This window comes from Stegostoma tigrinum, chromosome 1, assembly GCF_030684315.1.
Source record: "Stegostoma tigrinum isolate sSteTig4 chromosome 1, sSteTig4.hap1, whole genome shotgun sequence".
NCBI lineage: Eukaryota > Metazoa > Chordata > Chondrichthyes > Orectolobiformes > Stegostomatidae > Stegostoma > Stegostoma tigrinum.
This window is the reverse complement of record NC_081354.1, coordinates 120,695,196-120,713,856: the sequence shown is the minus strand read 5'-3', so window position 1 is coordinate 120,713,856 and position 18,661 is coordinate 120,695,196. Positions and strand designations below refer to the sequence as shown.

The 18,661-nt window shown below is 43.0% G+C and overlaps 1 protein-coding gene across 1 annotated transcript in view; it reads left to right on the top strand.

Moving 5' to 3' along the window:
• LOC125456169 (zinc finger SWIM domain-containing protein 6) overlaps positions 1 to 18,661 on the top strand; it is a 198,262-nt gene that overhangs the window by 170,680 nt on the left and 8,921 nt on the right. Inside the window, exons 11-12 of the mRNA XM_048538990.2 lie at positions 11,521 to 11,678; positions 17,603 to 17,766. Coding sequence (XP_048394947.1) covers positions 11,521 to 11,678; positions 17,603 to 17,766 — 322 coding nt within the window. The remainder of the gene's footprint in view (positions 1 to 11,520; positions 11,679 to 17,602; positions 17,767 to 18,661) is intronic.

Here is an 18,661-nt window from a genome sequence, read left to right as displayed (position 1 = left end):
TTTTGAAAGAAAAATGTTTTAAGGAAAGATATACAGGACTAGTACTTCTTCCAAAAGAGAGACAATTGTGTAGTATATCAGTGATTTGAAAGCTACCAATGCTACTTTTTTTTTTGTTGAAAAGTGCTCAAATATTAGATCACCTAAACTGGTGCTGTTATGTAAAAGTTAATTCATTGTTAAATCCATGGTGATTAGAATTCAGAATTAGGTATATTGTCATGTGTATGGCTGGATGAACACAGCAGGCCAAGCAGCATCTCAGGACCACAAAAGCTTTTGTGCTCCTGAGATGCTGCTGGGCCTGCTGTGTTCATCCAGCCTCACATTTTATTATCGTGGAATTCTCCAGCATCTGCAGTTCCCATTATCTCTGATATTGTCATGTGTAGTCAAGTTAGAAAAGAACAGGAGTGCAGTGAAAAAGGTGCAATGTCACAAACACACATCTTTGATACAAAGTTCCTAGGTACAAACCTTAGCTACTGAAAATAGAAAATAAAGCCAAAAAAAACTACATTACAGATATACATAGTAAAAGTATAAGTTAGGAAAATAAGAAATAAAGCTAAAAAGATGGACGGTATAGCCTTTCTGTAAGGCCTTCCACGTGGTCTGACTGGGCTCCCTCGGTTCCCAACCAGTAGCCATCTTTGCAGGCCCACTAGCCACCACTCCTGCTACACACTGGGCTGCTGGCCAAAGAAAAACAGGAGGAAAAAAATGAGAGAGAGAAAAGGAACCAGCACACACAAATTGAAACAGCATTTTGTAATGTCCTTAATTTAGAAGGATGCAGATAAGTATTTTCACCTTTTTTTTTAACTGCATTTTTATGGTACATTTTAACACTGAAAAATAGCTGAAAAAAGTGCTAACTGAGAAGGTATTAGAATGACTATTGGCACTATATCAATTAATGCATATTTTGAAGGTTAGTTGACCAAATTGCATTTCCTTTGCCTTTAGCTTATCCAAAGGATCAAGGCATTAAAAACATCTACAATTTTTGTTTAGAAAAATGTATGAACAATTTTCAGACTACAGAAGCCGGCTGTTCGAGACACACCAAGCATTGAATTTCTTCCTGCTGTCAAACTGTCCAGATTATGATCCTGGCATTTTTTTTGAAGTAAAATGAGCTTCCTGAAATCTGTTACTTCCACTTCTTCCTGGAGCTGTTTTTTTTTGCCCTGAAATAGTGTTTTGTCCATGGTAAAGGTTGTTATCATAATAATGGTTAGAGACAAAAAAATTGCAGATTTTGGAATCTAAGGTCGATGTACAGAGGCTGGAAGAACAGCGGGCTAGGCAGCATCTGGAGAAAAGGAGCAACCAGTGTTTCGAGTATTACCCTTCAGGACTGGATGCAGGGGTAGGGACAGCTGCTGATTAAGGTGGGGGGAGGTGCAGGGAGAAGGGTTGGAGGTGGAATAGTAGTGATAGGTGGACACTGGTGATAGGTGTGATCTGGTTGGTTGATGGGAGAGATGAATCAGTTTGGTGGCTGCACGGGATGGTCAGTAGATGGAGAGGAAGGGAGGAGGTGGGGCTGGAAGGGGAGGCAGGGGATGGGTGGCAAGGCTGTTTGAAATTGGAGAACTCAACGTTGTCTTTCAGGGTGTAGGCTGCCCAGGTGGAAGATGAGGTGTTCTTCAAATTTGCGCTCCAAGTTACTGGAGGACGGGGAATGTTGGAGGGGGAGTGGGTTGGGGAGTTGAAATGGGTGGTGTCTGAGAGGTTATAATTGGCTGTTACAGGCCAGGCGGAGATGCTCATCGAAACAGTTACCCAGTCTATGTTTGATCTCATCAACGTAAAGAAGACCACAAACAAAAACAGAAGTTGCTGGAAGAGTTCAGCAGGCCTGGCAGCATCTGTGAAGAAAAAAATCAGAGTTAATGTTTGGGATTCCTGGACCTGAAACGTTAACTCTGATTTTTTTTTTTCCAGCAACTCTGTTTTCATTCCTGATTTACAGCATCTGCAGTTTTTTCGATTTATAGAGAAGACTACATCGGGAGCAGAGGATGCAGTAGGCTAGGTTGGAGGAGATGCAAATGAAGCTCTGTCTCGCTTGGAAGGACTGTTTGACTGTTTAGGGCCTTGAATGGAGGTGAGGGAGATTTTGAGCTTAAATCATCAATGGTAAAACCTAGCTCACTCTTTAACTTGGTTCTATATATTCTGTCACTGCATTTTCTACATTGAATTGTATAAACTTATTGCATGGTAATTATGTTTTTTGCTTGAAATATGCTTTAAGCAATAACAAAATTTAAATGTCAAATTGCTTAACCTTCTGTGTGTTTACATAAGGAATCAAATAGGTTAGTGGAGTACTTCAATAAATGTGCTAATTAAAATTGAGACACCTTAAGAGGGGTGACTAATGATTTAGCAGACATTGGTGTTCATTTAACAAAGTTCACTAGCTTTTTGTAAAGGTCCTATCAGACTGAAAAGTAACAAATATAATTCCTCCATTTAAAAATGGGAGGCAGGAAACTGCATGCCAGTCAGCTTCACATTAGTCATAGGAAAGGCGTTAGAATTGATCACTAGGGTTTTAGCTGGGCATTTTAAAAAAAAAACTGAAGTATCCAGGAAGAGCTGGCATAGCTTTGTAATAAAGGACTCACGTTTAATCAATTTCGTGGAGTTCTTTGCAGGAGTAATATACTGCAGGTGCAGGCAAACCTGTTGATGTGTCAAATTGGATCTCCAGAAGGTGTTTGATAAGGTGCCGTATAAACAGCCCTTGAGCAAAGTAGCAGCTGGTGTAATGGTAACATCTTAGCATGGAAAGATGGTCAGCTGCCCAGCCGAAAACAGTGAACAAATGAGAGCAATAACAGAAATTACGAGAGAAGCTCAGCAAGTTTGGCAGCATTTGTGGCAAGAAAGCAGAGTTAATGTTTCCAGTCTGGTGACATGTTGAAACGTTAACTCTGCTTCCTTCCCAGAGATTTTGCCAGACTTTGAGTTTCTCATACAAGAACAAGTAAACAGTCAGTCAAGTCCAGGTCTGAAGTACCAAATCTCAACTCCATATTCCAGACCTATTTCATCCTTCACCTTTTATCTAAGTTAAGTTAAGTTTAACAATGTCAGGAGATCTTACGACCGTGTTGTGCTCCTCTTGCTCAATGTGGGAGCTCAGGGACACTGTTGATGCCCCTGACTCCTTCATGTGCAGGAAGTATGTCCAGCTGCAGCTGTTGTTCGACCGCATGACAGCTCTGGAGCTGCGGCCGGACTCTCTTCGGAGCATACGCGATGCTGAGGGGGTCGTGGATAGCACGTTTAGCAAGTTGGTCACACCGCAGATTAGGGTTGCTGAGGGAGAAAGGGAACGGGTGACCAAAAGGCAGAGGAAGAGCAGGAAGGCAGTACAGGTGTCCCCTGTGGTCATCTCCCTCCTAAACAGGTATTCCGTTTTGGATACTGTTGGGGAGATGGCTCACCAGGGGAAGGCAGCAGTAGCCAGGTTCATGGCACCGTGGCTGGCTCTGCTGTACAGAAGGGCGGGAAAAAGAGTGGAAGGGCGATAGTCATTGGGGATTCAATTGTAAGTGGAGTAGATAGGCGGTTCTGTGGTCGAAAATGAGACTCCCGAATAGTACGTTGCCTCCCAGGTGCACGGGTCAGGGATGTCTCCGATCAGCTGCAGAACATTCTGAAGGGGGAGGGTGAACAGCCAGTTGTCGTGGTGCATATAGGTACCAATGATATAGATAGGAAATGGGATGAGGTCCCACAAGCAGAATTTAGGGAGTTAGGAGCCAAGTTTTAAAAAGTAGGACCTCAAAGGTAGTAATCTCAGGATTGCTACCAGTGCCACGTGCTAGTCAGTGCAGAAATGAAAGAATAGCCAGGATGAATGCGTGGCTTGAGAGATGGTGCAGGAGGGAGGGGTTCAGATTTCTGGGACATTGGAATCAGTTCTAGGGAAGGTGGGACTATTACAAGTTGGATGGTCTACACCTGAACCAGACTGGAATCAATGTCCTTGGGGGTGCTTTTGCTAATGCTTTGGGGGAGGATTTAAACTAATGTGGCAGGGGGATGGCAACCAAATATTGGACAGAAAAGAGGTAGTAACGAAAGCCTGTAGGGAACGAGATAATGGAGTCGGTGTGACTAAAGGGAATAGTCGTCGAGGGGCAGATGATGAACACAAAGGGACAGGTAGTCTGAGGTGCATTTGTTTTAATGTGAGAAGTGTATTAGATAAGGCAGATGAGCTCAGGGCTTGGATCAGAGCCTGGAAGTATGAAGTTATTGCTATTACTGAGACTGGGTTGAGGGAAGGGCATGACTGGCAACTAGTTGTCCCAGGATATTGCTGCGTCAGGCGGGATAGAGAGGGAGGTAAAAGGGGTGGAGGAATTGTAATACTGGTCAAAGACGATATCACAGCTGTACTGAAGGAGGGTCTCATGGAGGATTCAAGCAGTGAGGCAATATCGGTAGAACCCAGAAACAGGAAGGATGCAGGAACAATGTTGGGGCTGTACTACAAGCCTTCCAACAGCGAGCGTGAGATAGAGGTACAAAAATGTAAACAGATAATGGAAAGGTGTAGGAGAAACAGGATGGTGATGGGAGATTTTAATTTTCCCAACATTGACTGGGATTCACTCAGTGTCAGGGGTCAAGATGGAACAGAATTTGTAAGGTGTGTCCAGGAGGGTTTCCTAGAGCAGTATGTATGCAGTCCTACTTTGGAAGGGGCCATACTGGACCTGGTGCTGTGGAATGAACCCGGCCAGGTGGTTGAAATTAGAGTAAGGGACTACTTTGGAAATAGTGACCACAATTCCGTAAGTTTTACAGTACTCGTGGACAAGGATGGGAGTGGTCATAAAGGAAGAGTTCTAAACTGGGGGAAGGCCAACTATACCAAGATTTGGCAGGATCTGGGGAATGTAGATTGGGAGAAACTATTTGAAGGCAACTGCACATTTGATGTGTGGGAGGCTTTTAAAGAGAGGTTGATTAGTGTGCAGGAGAGACATGTTCCTGTGAAAATGAGGGATAGAAATGGCAAGATTAGGAAACCATGGATGACAGGTGACATTGTGAAACTAGCTAAGAGGAAAAAGGAAGCATGCGTAAGGTCTAGGTGACTGAAGACAGAGGAAGCTTTGGAACAATATTGGGAATGTAGAGTGAATCTGAGATAAGGGATTAAGAGGGCTAAGAGAGGACATGAGATATTGCTGGCAAAGATGGTTAAGGAAAATCCCAAAGCCTTGTATTCATATATAAAGAGCAAGTGTAACTAGACAAGGATTGGCCCACTTAAGGACAAAGAAGGAAAGTTATGTGCTGAATCAGAGAAAATGGGTGACATTCTTAACGAGTACTTTGCATCGGTATTCACCAAGGAGAGGGACATGACAGATGTTGAGGTTAGGGATAGATGTTTGCTTACTCTAGGTCAAGTTGACGTAAAGGAGAAAGTGTTGGGTATCCTAAAAGGTATTAAGGTGGACAAGTCCCCGGTCCAGACGGGATCTATCCCAGGTTATTGAGGGAAGCGAGAGAGGAAATAGCCGGCGCCCTAACAGATATCATTGCAGCATCCTTCGACACTGAGGTCCCGCAGGACTGGAGACTTGCTAATGTTGTCCCCTAATGTAAGAAGGGTAGCAAGGATAATCCAGGTAATTATCGACCAGTGAGCCTGACGTCAGTGGTTGGGAAGCTACTGGAGAAGATACTGAGGGATAGGATCTATTCCCAATTGGAAGAAAATGGGCTTATCAGTGATTGGCAACATGGTTTTCTGCAGGGAATGTCATGTCTTACCATCTTAGTAGAATTCTTTGAGGACGTGACAAAGTTGATTTGCGGGAAAGGCTGTAGATGTCATATACATGGACTTCAGTAAGGTGTTTGATAAGGTTCCCCATGGCAGGCTGAAGGAGAAAGTGAAGCCACATGGGGTCCAGGGTGTATTAGCTAGATGGATTTTAAAAAAAACTGGCTAGGCAACAGGGGACAGAAGTGGTAGAAAGGAGCTTCTCAAATTGGAGACCTGTGACTAGTGGTGTTCCGCAGGAATCTGTGCTGGGACCACTGTTGTTTGTGACATACGTAAATGATTTGGAGGAAGGTATGGGTGGCCTCATCAGCAAGTTTGCAGATGACACTAAGATTAGTGGAGTAGCAGACATTGAAGGGGACTGTCAGAGATTACAGCAGAATATAGATAGACTGGAAAGTTGGGCCAAAAAATGGCAGATGGAGTTCAATCCGGGCAAATGCGAGGTGATGCATTTTGGAAGATGTAATTCAAGGGCAAACTATACAGTAAATGGAAAAGTCCTAGGGAAAATTGTTGATCAGAGATCTGGGTGTTCAGGTCCAGTGTTCCCTGAAGGTGGCAACGCAGGTCAATCGGGCGGTCAAGGCGGCCTACAGCATGCTTTCCTTCATCGGACGGGGTATTGAGTACGAGAATTGGCAGGCCATGTTACAGTTGTATAAGACTTTGGTTCAGCCACATTGAGTACTGCATACAGTTCTGGTTGCCACATTATCAAAAGGATGTGGATGCTTTGGAGAGGGTGCAGAGGAAGTTCACCAGGCTGTTGCCTGGTATGGAGGGTGCTAGCTATGAAGAAAGGTTGAGTAGATTAGGATTATTTTCATTGGAAAGATGGAGATTGAGGGGGTCCTGATTTGAGGTCTACAAAATCATGAGGGGTATAGACAAGGTGGGTAGCAAGAAGTATTTTTCCCCCCAGGGTGGGGGACTCAATTACTAGGGGTCATGAGTTCAAAGTGAGAGGAGGAAAGTTTAAGGGAGATATGTGTGGAAAGTTCTTTACGCAGAGGGTGGTGGGTGCCTGGAACGCGTTGCCAGCAGAGGTGGTCGATGCCGACACGATAGTGTCTTTTAAGATGTATCTGGCCAGGTACATGGATGGGCAGGGAGCAAAGGGATACAGACCCTTAGAAAATAGATGGTAGACTTAGAGGATCTGGATCGGTGCAGGCTTGGAGGGCCGAAGGGCCTAATCCTGTGCTGTAATTTTCTTTGTTCTTTGTTCTTTGTTCTACTGTTTGTTTTGTTTTGCATGTGTCTTTGAATCCTGTCAAATTTTAGAACCAGAATGTTTAACAATCTGTAAGTGGATTGAACAAGTTGTGTTCTTGCTTACCATGATGAGAACATGTAGTAACTTAAAACAAGCGTATTCCTAACTGTCTTCATTAGTAGCTTAAGATAATAAAATGTGAGGCTGGATGAACACAGCAGGCCAAGCAGCATCTCAGGAGCACAAAAGCTGACGTTTCGGGCCTAGACCCTTCATCGGAGAGGGGACTGGAATAAATAGGGAGAGAGGGGGAGGCGGACCGAAGATGGAGAGTAAAGAAGATAGGTAGGGAGGGGATAGGGCAGCCCAGGGAAGATGGACAGGTCAAGGAGGTGGGATGAGGTTAGTAGGTAGATGGGGGTGCGGCTTGGGGTGGGAGGAAGGGATGGGTGAGAGGAAGAACCGGTTAGGGAGGCAGAGACAGGTTGGACTGGTTTTGGGATGCAGTGGGTGGGGGGGAAGAGCTGGGCTGGTTGTGTGGTGCAGTGGGGGGGAGGGGACGAACTGGGCTGGTTTAGGGATGCAGTAGGGGAAGGGGAGATTTTGAAACTGGTGAAGTCCACATTGATACCATTAGGCTGCAGGGTTCCCAGGCGGAATATGAGTTGCTGTTCCTGCAACCTTCGGGTGGCATCATTGTGGCAGTGCAGGAGGCCCATGATGGACATGTCATCTAAAGAATGGGAGGGGGAGTGGAAATGGTTTGCGACTGGGAGGTGCAGTTGTTTGTTGCGAACTGAGCGGAGGTGTTCTGCAAAGCGGTCTCCAAGCCTCCGCTTGGTTTCCCCAATGTAGTGGAAGCCGCACCGGGTACAATGGATGCAGTATACCACATTGGCAGATGTGCAGGTGAACCTCTGCTTAATGTGGAATGTCATCTTGGGGCCTGGGATGGGGGTGAGGGGGGAGGTGTGGGGGCAAGTGTAGCATTTCCTGCGGTTGCAGGGGAAGGTGCCGGGTGTGGTGGGGTTGGAGGGCAGTGTGGAGGGCATTATCTCTTCATTAGTAGCTTGGTGTTCGTAAAAAAAAAAATCTACAATCCACGCGATGAGAAGTGTGAGAGTGTTATCCCTGAAAAATATGTGGTTAATGCAGACTCGTAGTTTATCTTGATTGTCTGAGGGTTAGCTTGTGCAGTAAGGCATTTAAATAAAGTCCTTGACCCTAAGGATATATCACTGTGAAATGCAAGCCCTCTAATATGGTTCGCAACTTATATGTAACACTAATTTCTTGGCTTTATAGATTCCTGAAAACACTTCTACCCCACAGCAACTGAATATTAATTTTATTGCATGCTTGCAAGACTAACTTTGGAATAAACTATTTTCTTCTGACCTCCAGTTCATACATGATCTCACTGCTCCAACGGATCTAAATGCGACTTTGATTGTACCCGTTTACTTCTCTCCTGCATTTTGTATGTTAATTCATCTCCTTTGGGATCTGTTCAATACTTGTGATAACATCCTATAGTCAACTTGAGACTTGTGCTGAATTTCAAGTAATGCTCTCACATACCTTGCTGCCCCCTGCAACTTCACCACATGTAGGTTGCAAAGTCTCTGTCAGTAATGAGCAAGAGGAAAGAAAATGACTGTTAAATATGAATGGTTTCTGGAAACAAGACTTTAAGAATTGGAAAGTAGCAATAGTGCAATGTCAACGGGTTTGTTTAATAGCAGTAATTGTTTTCATCCAGAGTGAAACATGTACCTTGCTTGCAAAGGTCACTTCAATGCACAAGTTGTGTCTTGGGACTGAAAAGAGAATTTGTTGATGTACTGATTTCAGACCAGTCAGGAACATCACAATTTTTCCTTTCAATCAGTGTCTTTTTTAGGTCCAGATCCTGAGATATTGATGCATTTACAGTAGACGAGATGAAGAAAGAAACTTCCAAGTAAAACTTTCTGGCTAAAAGGGATAATTATATTTTGAAAACCAGGCTCGATCAGAATTTGAGTTTTCAGTGTTGGAATGTCAGACTTGAGCGACTTTATGAATTTGTCTTTCTAGTAGAACATTAAAAATGTCAAAGGCTTTTGCAAAAAAAAACAACGCAGATGCTGGAAATTGCAAGTAGAAGGGAAAGCTCAACAGGTCTGGCAGCAGCATGAGAGAAAACAGTTAATTTGGATCTGCTACATTTTCTCAGCTGTTTCTGTTTCTGTTTCAAAGGCTATTGTGCATGTCTGTTGAGGCTGAAAATCCAGACCTAGTCCTAAAATGTTGGTTAGGGGAAAATGTTACTGAAAAGTGATTTAAATTTGGCAACGTTTGTAACGAAGCTTTTTTGTTTGAAAAGAAATTGCCATGCTGTTCATAAACTTAAAACAAAACAAAGCTTTGGGCTAGAAAAACAGGCACCTTGAAAAGCATGAGTTAAAGTGTGAGTGTTCCCTATGAAACCAATGTGAATTCCCTCTATAATAACTGTGTGTAACATGTCTTTATGGCAATATTCTGCAACTTGACACTGATCTTTTGGATATCTTCTAAATTCATTCAGAAGGCTTTCACAGATTGCCTGAAATCTACTCTTGATTTTAGTTGCCCACTTTTCCTTTGCCCTGGCCCCATACTTTCTATGTTTACAATTTGAATGAGTCACAAGTCTCAATTTAAGCTATTACTACTCGAGTCTGATCATTATAGATAATTCTTACATCTGTCACAAACATTTGTGTTGTACAACAAAAAATTATTTTGAGTTACATTGACTTCACATTCAAACACAATGTCAGTCTGCAACAATGGCATTGCAGAATAGGTAGGATCAGTTCAATTTAGTAAGAGCAACACTTGTGTTTTTGTATAGCACCTTTTTTTTGTCTAATTTACAAGATGAGTGTATTGCTGGCTAAGCCAGCATTTATTGCCCAAAGAGCAGGTAAGAGTCAACCATATGACTGTGGGTCTGAAGTCACAGGTAGGCAAGATAAAGTAAGCATGGCAGTTTCCTTCCCTAAAATGAAGTAAACCAGATGGGTTTTTCTGAAAATCGATAATGGATTCATGGCTAACATTAGACTCCTAATTCCAGTTATTTATTGAATTCATATTCCACCATCTGTGGTGGTGGGATTTGAACCTGGGTCTCTGGATTAACTATCGAGCAATAATACCATCAAGCCATTGCCTCCCTCTATAAAGTGATTAAAATGTTCTAGGTGCTTTACAGAAGTGTCTTACTTAATTGGACTTGGTTCCTGTACTCTGTGGAGTAGCAAGACTGCCCATGTCTGTGGTCATTTCAGTCTCTTTTTTTTTTGCTGTAACCAAGGTAGTGCCTCACTTTTTGAAGGTCGTCCTTAAATGAACATCATAAGGCCGCCTTTACAGAGCTCCCACGATTTTTTTTCTATTTGGTGTTCCCTGTACTCCACGTAACTGGCAGTGGATGGTGAGGTGAAATACAGGTCCTGCCAATCCTTGCCATCTCTCCATTGTGATCCAGACATCCTGCAAGTACCCCTGTGTAACCCTTGGTGATGTCTCCCTAATTAGACCCAAGGATCTTACGTAGAGAAGGTGAAAAACATCCGTGTGATCCCCTTGATGTTCCCTCCTGTTCCTTGCTAGCACAGATAACAGTTGATACCACTATTGATGTGTAGAGTCAGTGTCATGGCTGTGCTGAATTGCTGGAGGCCAATGTCTATGTCCATGCCATTTGATTGATTGGGAGACATTAACCTCTAAATAGCCCTTCCCGAAGCTCTTGCTTCCTCGGTAATGAAATTGTTGCAGTCCTTGATTTGTTACCAGGTACTGATCTGGTGAGTAAGCATTGTTGCTCCAGTCATTGTTGTCTGAGTGAGATGTAGATTAAGCTTGGTATTGCTACTGTCAAGGCTGGCATCCATATCTTTAGAGCATGTGTCTGATTATTACGCTGGCAAAGCAATATTGTCTGCACAGCCCGTGTCTATTAGCCACTGGTGTTGCCATAGGATGCCCAAGTCTGTATCCACCATCACTTTCCTCAGGATGAAATCAATGACAGAGAGAAAAAGGAATGGGACAGTGAGAGCATGCAACTTTGTGCTGCTTTACTGCTGTTGAATGGAACTGAAGTATCTGTTTGAGTTAACTGATACACTAGCTGAAGTACACGCCATTGAAACTTTTATTCAATGTAATTCATAACAAGATTTGAGAGTTGAGTGTACCATTCACAATTGCAGCAATAGGAGATATTAACCGTCCTCCTAATGATCGAAGGGGTGCTTTATAGAAGGAGCAGCTTAGAAATTCAGTAGTTCTGCATTTATTTAATGATCTTTCATTCAACTTTGATACCCAGTTAATTGTTGCAACTTTCAATTGTTCAAGTAGTTAAAATTATGAAAAGCTAATCTTATCTGGAGAAAACAAAATTTCATGTTATTTTGTTAATTTACAGGCTGCCCGTATTGGAATCCGCAGCACCGACAGGAGATGTATCACGACCCCATCATATTGCCTCTGTTGTTCCAAACCGTTATCCACGCTGGTTCACTTTAAGCCACATTGAGTCTCAGCAATGTGAGCTGGCTTCTACGATGTTAACAGCTGCTAAAGGTAACTTAAATTCAGGAGTAATTTAAAAGCAAATTAAATGATGAAAGGGGATTCTTTTCAAATTCTTGTACCTTCTCAAAAGATCATTTCTGTTTTCAGTTCAAACTTTGATTATTTTTACAGCTACCCCATATTCTTTTTGGCCCCGTTCTGGTATTCGAAATGATAACTCATGAGATGGTGCATGCTTTAAATGTTTCCTTTTACAGGTGGAACAGTCAAATTAAGGCTCCAGTACATCGTGTTCGGATGAGGGTTTGTGTTTCTGATCTCATTGATAAGAGCTGGGCTCTGATACGTCACTCATAAGAGTGACAATCTGAGTGGGTCTCCCAGTGTAGGATTCCCATATTTAGCAGCAAGTATGAGTGCTGGCTTCAGAGTCTTTATCTATTTTTATCAGCCAAGCTAGTGCAGGAGAATCCATTGATTAGGATGAGAATTATCTTAAAATATCAGGATTTTTATAATACATTGTGTTAATGTTGTATTTATCAAAGGTATCGACTATAGATGTATTTCAAAGCACTAATGTACTAAATTTAAACATAATTTGTTGCAGCTAGGAGTGATTTTAATAGGTAGCAGGAAAGAGGGTTCTGGTGGCCCAGGACAATATAGAAAACTTCAGGAATGCAAAATGAGAATGGAGTTTGTGCATAAAGAAACGGCAGGTTAATAGTTTGGGTATAACCCTTCAAAGCTGAAAAGAAATGAAGTATAAGCTTACATCAGGAATAAAAGGAAGGGAAAGGCATTTGATGGTTCAATCATAGGGGGTTAATGAGGTGAATAGCCTCTGAGCTGCTTCAAAGAAGGTTGTAAAGTGATATAAAAGAAACTCAGGCAGACATTTACGAAACAAAAGTCCACAAACAAAAGAGCAAGAGAAAGGGATAACTTTGAGAGAAGCAGAACCCCGGGACTCTGCAGACACTGAATTGACATTAAGACTGAAATGCTAAAACACAGGCATAGGACATCAGCTTGTCTATGACAGCGCTGCTCCTTGTGTAATTGTCCCAAGCTTCAAGGCCTTTATAAAGACTGGGCTTCAGGACAAGAGATCACGTTGGTCTGACTGAGAGACTGATGTAACAAACTTGTGAAAATAAGCCTCCTACTTGGCTGCCTCTGTATTTGGTATGTTTAGTATGGCTGCAAGTGGGCTCCTGATATTCAGTCCAGTCAAAACGTTGATAGTTCTGTAGCTCTGGTGCGAAAGCTGGGTGCTAGTGAGGCAGTTTAGCGTGTGTGCAAGGGTTCTCCAATGTGGAGATGCTTGCACAGAATTGCAGCAATGAACAAAATCAAGGCTGGCAGGTGAATATGATGAATGGGAACCAGATTGGTTTGTACATATCATCATTATGCCCATAGCCACTCTCTTTGTGGCATGGAAGCTGCAAGTTTGACTCTCTCCTACGGCAGGTAATCTGCCTCTGTTGAGCAGATAGTCTGTGTGGTAGGGCACAGTCTGCTTTTGGCAAATGTCAATGACAGCCAAAACTTAACTGGGACATTTTAATGTGTGTGATTGACTGCCCACCTCCAGAATGATAGCTAGTGTCATTTCAAGCCCCCTTGAGAGTTCACTGTACTATCATATCTTTAAGGCTAACCTAAGTATGGTTTTCCTTTTAGAGGTTGATGTCTGAGATATTTGAGATCCCCCCAATAGTAGCTCTGTATCGAGTTCAGTTTTGAGTCTCTCTCTGCTGGGGCCTGGACTCTTTTGCTGTGGCCCAGCCTTATCTCTTTTAAGCTCACACCACCAAACCACAATGTGTGATAGTACAATATTTTTAGCATCTCTAGTGAAACCTCCCTGGGTCTTCTAACACAGACTCATCAGTGGAAATCTATAAATCTTCCCTGGGGTTAACGTAATTATCTCTGCTATTACTGACTTTAAATGTCCCCCTAGTCCTCACATACCACCCCACCAACCTCTGGATACAACGCATCATCCTCCGACACTTCCACCATCTACAATCCGACCCCACCACTGAAGACACTTTTCCAACCCCACCCTTGTCTGCCTTCTGGAGAGATCACTCTGTCAGCGACTCCTCCCTTGTCTGCTCCACCCTCCCCTCCAACCCCACCACAACTGCAGGAAGTGCTACACCTGCCCCCACACCACCTCCCTCACCCCCATCCCAGGCCCCAAGATGACCTTCCACATCAAGCAGATGTTCACCTGCACATCTGCCAATGTGGTATACTACATCCACTGTACCTGGTGTGGCTTCTTCTACATTGGGGAAACCAAGCGCAGACTTCAGGACCGTTTTGTAGAACACCTCTGCTCGGTTTGCAATAAACAACTGCACCTCCCAGTCGCGAACCATTTCAACTCCCTCTCCCGTTCCTTAGACGATATGTCCATGCTGGGCCTCCTGAAGTGCCGTGATGATGCCACCCGTAGGTTGCAGGAACAGCAACTCATATATTCCGCTTGGGAACTCTGCAGCCCAATGAACGCAGCAGGCCAAGCAGCATCTCAGGAGCACAAAAGCAGCCCAATGGTATCAAATGTGGATTTCACCAGCTTCAAAACCTCCCCTCCTCGCACTGCATCCCAAAACCAGCCCAGCTCGTCCCTGCCTGCCTAACCTGTTCTTCTTCTCACCTATCCCCTCCTCCCACCTCAAGCCGCACCTCCATTTCCTACTGAATAACCTCATCCCGCCCCCTTAACCTGTCCGTCCTCCCTGGACTGACCTATCCCCTCCTTACCTCCCCTCCCATACTCTCCTTTTCACTTATCATCTCCTCTATCCATCTTCAGTCCACCTCCCGCCCTCTCCCTATTTATTTCAGAATCCTCTCCCCATCCTGCATTTCTGATGAAGGGTCTAGGCCCAAAACGTCAGCTTTTGTGCTCCTGAGATGCTGCTTGGCCTGCTGTATTCATCCAGCTTCACACTTCTTTTAATCTTGGATTCTCCATCTGCAGTTCTCATTATCTCTCAAATCCTGTAGTGTTTTGTCAAATTAGCCACTTCTGGGTCTGAATTGTGTAACAGAGGTTGTTATTTGTTCTGATTTTCCTGGCTTGAAAACCTCTATTCCACTGGTTCACTTGTAGTGTAAGCAGTGCTAGTCTGAAGCCTGGATTTACGTCGTGCAGAAATGAACAGCCTCTCTGTTGTGTTGAAAATATCAGATGAGCCCAGAAATTCTGCTGCCAAACACACGCCTCCCATTTTTTCCAGAATGGATGGACCTGATTTGCATTTTAAGTAACTGAAATTACTTTGGCGTTTGGATGATTGAGGGCTGAAGCATGGCCGTGACTGTTCCAATTGCTTATGTGGCTTTCCGTTACTGAGCTGGAACACCAGTGACATTTTTCATACATGTGACCTGTGGTCTGGAGACCCCTTAGAACTTGAATGGACACGGAGTTTTTCCCCAGTGTTGAAGCTGTCAATGGGACTTCTCTTAATTTAATATACAGAATAATGGTATTATTTAAATTGTGATAGACTTGGAAATGTTGCCATACAAAGGATGAGTGCAGATCCAATACCACACTAGGAGCTTTACACCATCCAGGACAAAGCAGCCCACTAGCACTACAACCACAAACATTCATTTCCTCTGTGACTGACAGTGTTCCTTTAATATGTACAATCCATGAGATGCACTGCAGCAAGTCACCAAGATTGTTTAAACATCACTTTCCAAACCCATGTCCTTCTAGATGGCAATGGACAAGGTAATCAGATGCATGCGCACACCACTCACCAGTTGCCCTCCAAGCTGCTCCCCGTTCTCACTTAAAATATATCACTACTCCTTTAGTGGTTCAAAATATTGGAATTCACTCTAACAGTATTGTTAGTCAGCTGGCACCATATGTACTGCAGTGGTTCAAAGACAACTCACCACTAACTTCTCACGGGGAAGTAGATGACAGGTACTGTTTAGCCAGTGAAGCTCATGTCCAATGAATGAATTCGAAAAAAGGAACCCAGGTTCTCTTGTATAGCAGTCACAGAGTTAGTTTTCAGATGCGGCAAGCAGTTAAGGAGCAGAAGGCAGGTTCGTTGCAAGAATGTTTGGGTACATGAGTTGAGAAGTCTTACCGCAGCTGTATAGGGGATTGGTGATTTTTACACCTGGAAGATTGTGTCCTTAGCCCAGAAAAAAAGGTCAGTTTTGTTGAGGAAGAGCAGTGAATGTTAACCAAATTGATTCCTAGGATAGCAAGTTTGATGTGTGAGGAGGGATTGTGCCTGAATTCACGAGAGTTTAGAAGAAGGAAAGAACACTATGCTGACAGGCCTGGACAGTCTGGAAGCTGGGATGATGTTTCCCTTGGCCAGGGTCCAGAACAAGGGGTCAATCTTAGGATGCACAGTAGGCCATTTTAGACTGAAATGAGCAGGAATGTCTTCTCTTGGAGGATGGCAAGTTTGTGAAATTATCTACTGAGAAACCTTTGAAATGCAAGACTCTGAATCTGTTTCAAGGAGTAGATTTCTAAAGGCTAAAATGTGCCAAGATACGGGGAGAGTGCAGGAGTATCATGTTAAGACAGGATCAGGCATGATCGTGGTGAATAGTGGAGTGTTCTCAAAGGGCCACATGGCCTGTTCCTGCTCTGTTTTCTTATGTTTGTATATTGGTGGTTCTGCAGCTTTCATTGTGGGAGAGTTAGACTATGACACGTAGTCCTGTGTAGTAAAATTTACACCAGCAAGAAAATCATGAACTCATAGAAAACTGAATTGACAGATCAGCCAAGATGAGGGAAAAGCTTTGGCGACATTAACCTAGGCAGTGCATGCAGAGATCCAAGGACACAAACTGCAAAACTCACCAGTATAAAAGCAAGTAACTCCACTTCTCCTCTTGTGAGAATATTAATCAGTTTTAATTTAGAATGGAGGCAGAAAACAAGTTGAATGGGGAATTGGTTGTGTGGAAATCCAAGATCTTTTGATAAATCATACTGTGTCATAGATACACTTAATCTCATGGTTTATCATTTGCGACCTGTTACTCTTAAAGTTTAGAGATTATTGGTTCAGCCTCAATATTAATTTGTGGTTGGGGGGAACAAACCTAATATTTTTGAATTTGGGGATTGAAATTTGTCTACACATGTGAAGTGGCAGCTTATCTTTTGGCTATGCTGAATCCTCTCACTGAAATTCGCAAAATTATACTTCAAATTGTGTTTAAAATTTTCTTTGCTCGTTCACTGCTGTTTTATTTGTGTTTTTTTTTTACATTGGCAATACTGTCCAAAGCAGTGAGAAATGAAAATTGATGTGAAAAGACTGAATTGCTGCAAGTCCGTTTTACACTGCTGGCATGTCCAATTTCAGTCCCATTACCTGTGGATTATATGATAAGATATTGGCATTACTGCAGCTAAATGAGTTCAAAACATGCTAAAGGAGGAGCGAACTAACTGTAGGTTAAGATAAGGGGCACCCTCTGAATGGAATGATGCCAAAGTGCTGCATTTGTAGTATATAATGGACAGCTCTAATAGACCTTGTGGGCAGTTTATGTACAGACTTCTACTGCCCTGTGTGCTCACTGATGTATGCCCAACAGTAACTATTGCATTCTGAGCATCAGCACAACTCCTGTGCGGTGTCACGACTGCTAGTTGACATCTGATGAATGTTTCACACTGGACTTAGTGCAGCTTCTCAAGAGAAAAATAATCATATGAAAATGTGCATCTTCTACCAAAAGCTGTAGTTTATTTTTGTAAAAAAAAAATCCAATATATTATTGAAAACACCCTTTGATTCAAAATGTACAATTTCTTAGCCTAGCCTTATTTCCCTTACATTGATAAAGTTTACAGCAGAAGTTTTTAAATGTAACTGCTTGTGTAGATAGGTTGGTCTGTAAATAACTGAGCGAAAATGCATATTTTCCAATAATTGCAGGAGATGTAATGAGGCTGGAAACAGTGTTAGAATCCATACAAAAGAACATTCACTCCTCATCGCACATCTTCAAGCTCGCCCAGGATGCATTTAAAATAGCAACTCCTATGGACAGTTTGCCCGATATTACCCTTCTCAAAGTGTCCCTGGAGCTGGGTCTTCAGGTAAGTCCACAGTTGTATACTGAGATTAGTGCTTTTCTTTTAAATCCAAGGAAAGTTTGGTGGTTGAGTAGTATCCACATAGGCTCTCATGACTGAGATGATTAGTCATCATAGGAAGTTCTTCCTAAATTATTAATCAAGTAATATGCTTGGCTGTTTCACTATCCCCAACCAACCAAAAAGTGGTTTATTTTGCTTTGTCGTATTACTTGACATCCTATTGTGACAGTCACAAATCATGTTGATTTCCTTGGTTAATCAAGTTTTCAAAAATAATCAAAATTTTATGGACATGAGCTTCTTTTGAAAATGTAGCAAGGGTGAGTGTTTGGTTTTCATAAATTGGCTGCCATATCTGTTACTAACTGGGGCGGGGGGGGGGGGGGGGGGGGGTGGTGGGTATCGTGGTACAAAGTGAGCCCGTTCAGATTGACCTTCCCCTCTGACGTTTAGGTTTAGTTAAGTGGGAGAGGGTAACAACTACTTAGGGGTTTTCATCACCCAATGAGCCATTTGGGGAAGCTCCAATACATATTACTGACCTGGCTTTTTACTGGCATGTTCTCCCTTTTGAGGCATTTACTTTGCTGAACTTTCCCAGTCACCGGCTTCTCTCAGTTGAGTTTTATTATTTGGAGTTCCATGTCTCCTCTGTACCGCAGGCCGTTTCCTGCCCTTCCATCTCTTGTCATATGTGTACTTATAGACTTTGCTTGCTTTCTACGAGTTTGAGGGTGAAGTTTTCTCCCTCTTTAAGGAGATGTATATTGGATTGATACAGAACCCAATAGCATTCTGCAACTGTTTTTGCCACTTGGTCTGCTACAGATCACTGCTCCTTCCGTTGCATTCTCTATCACAAAGTAATTTTCAATATTATTTAAGCACATTCTGT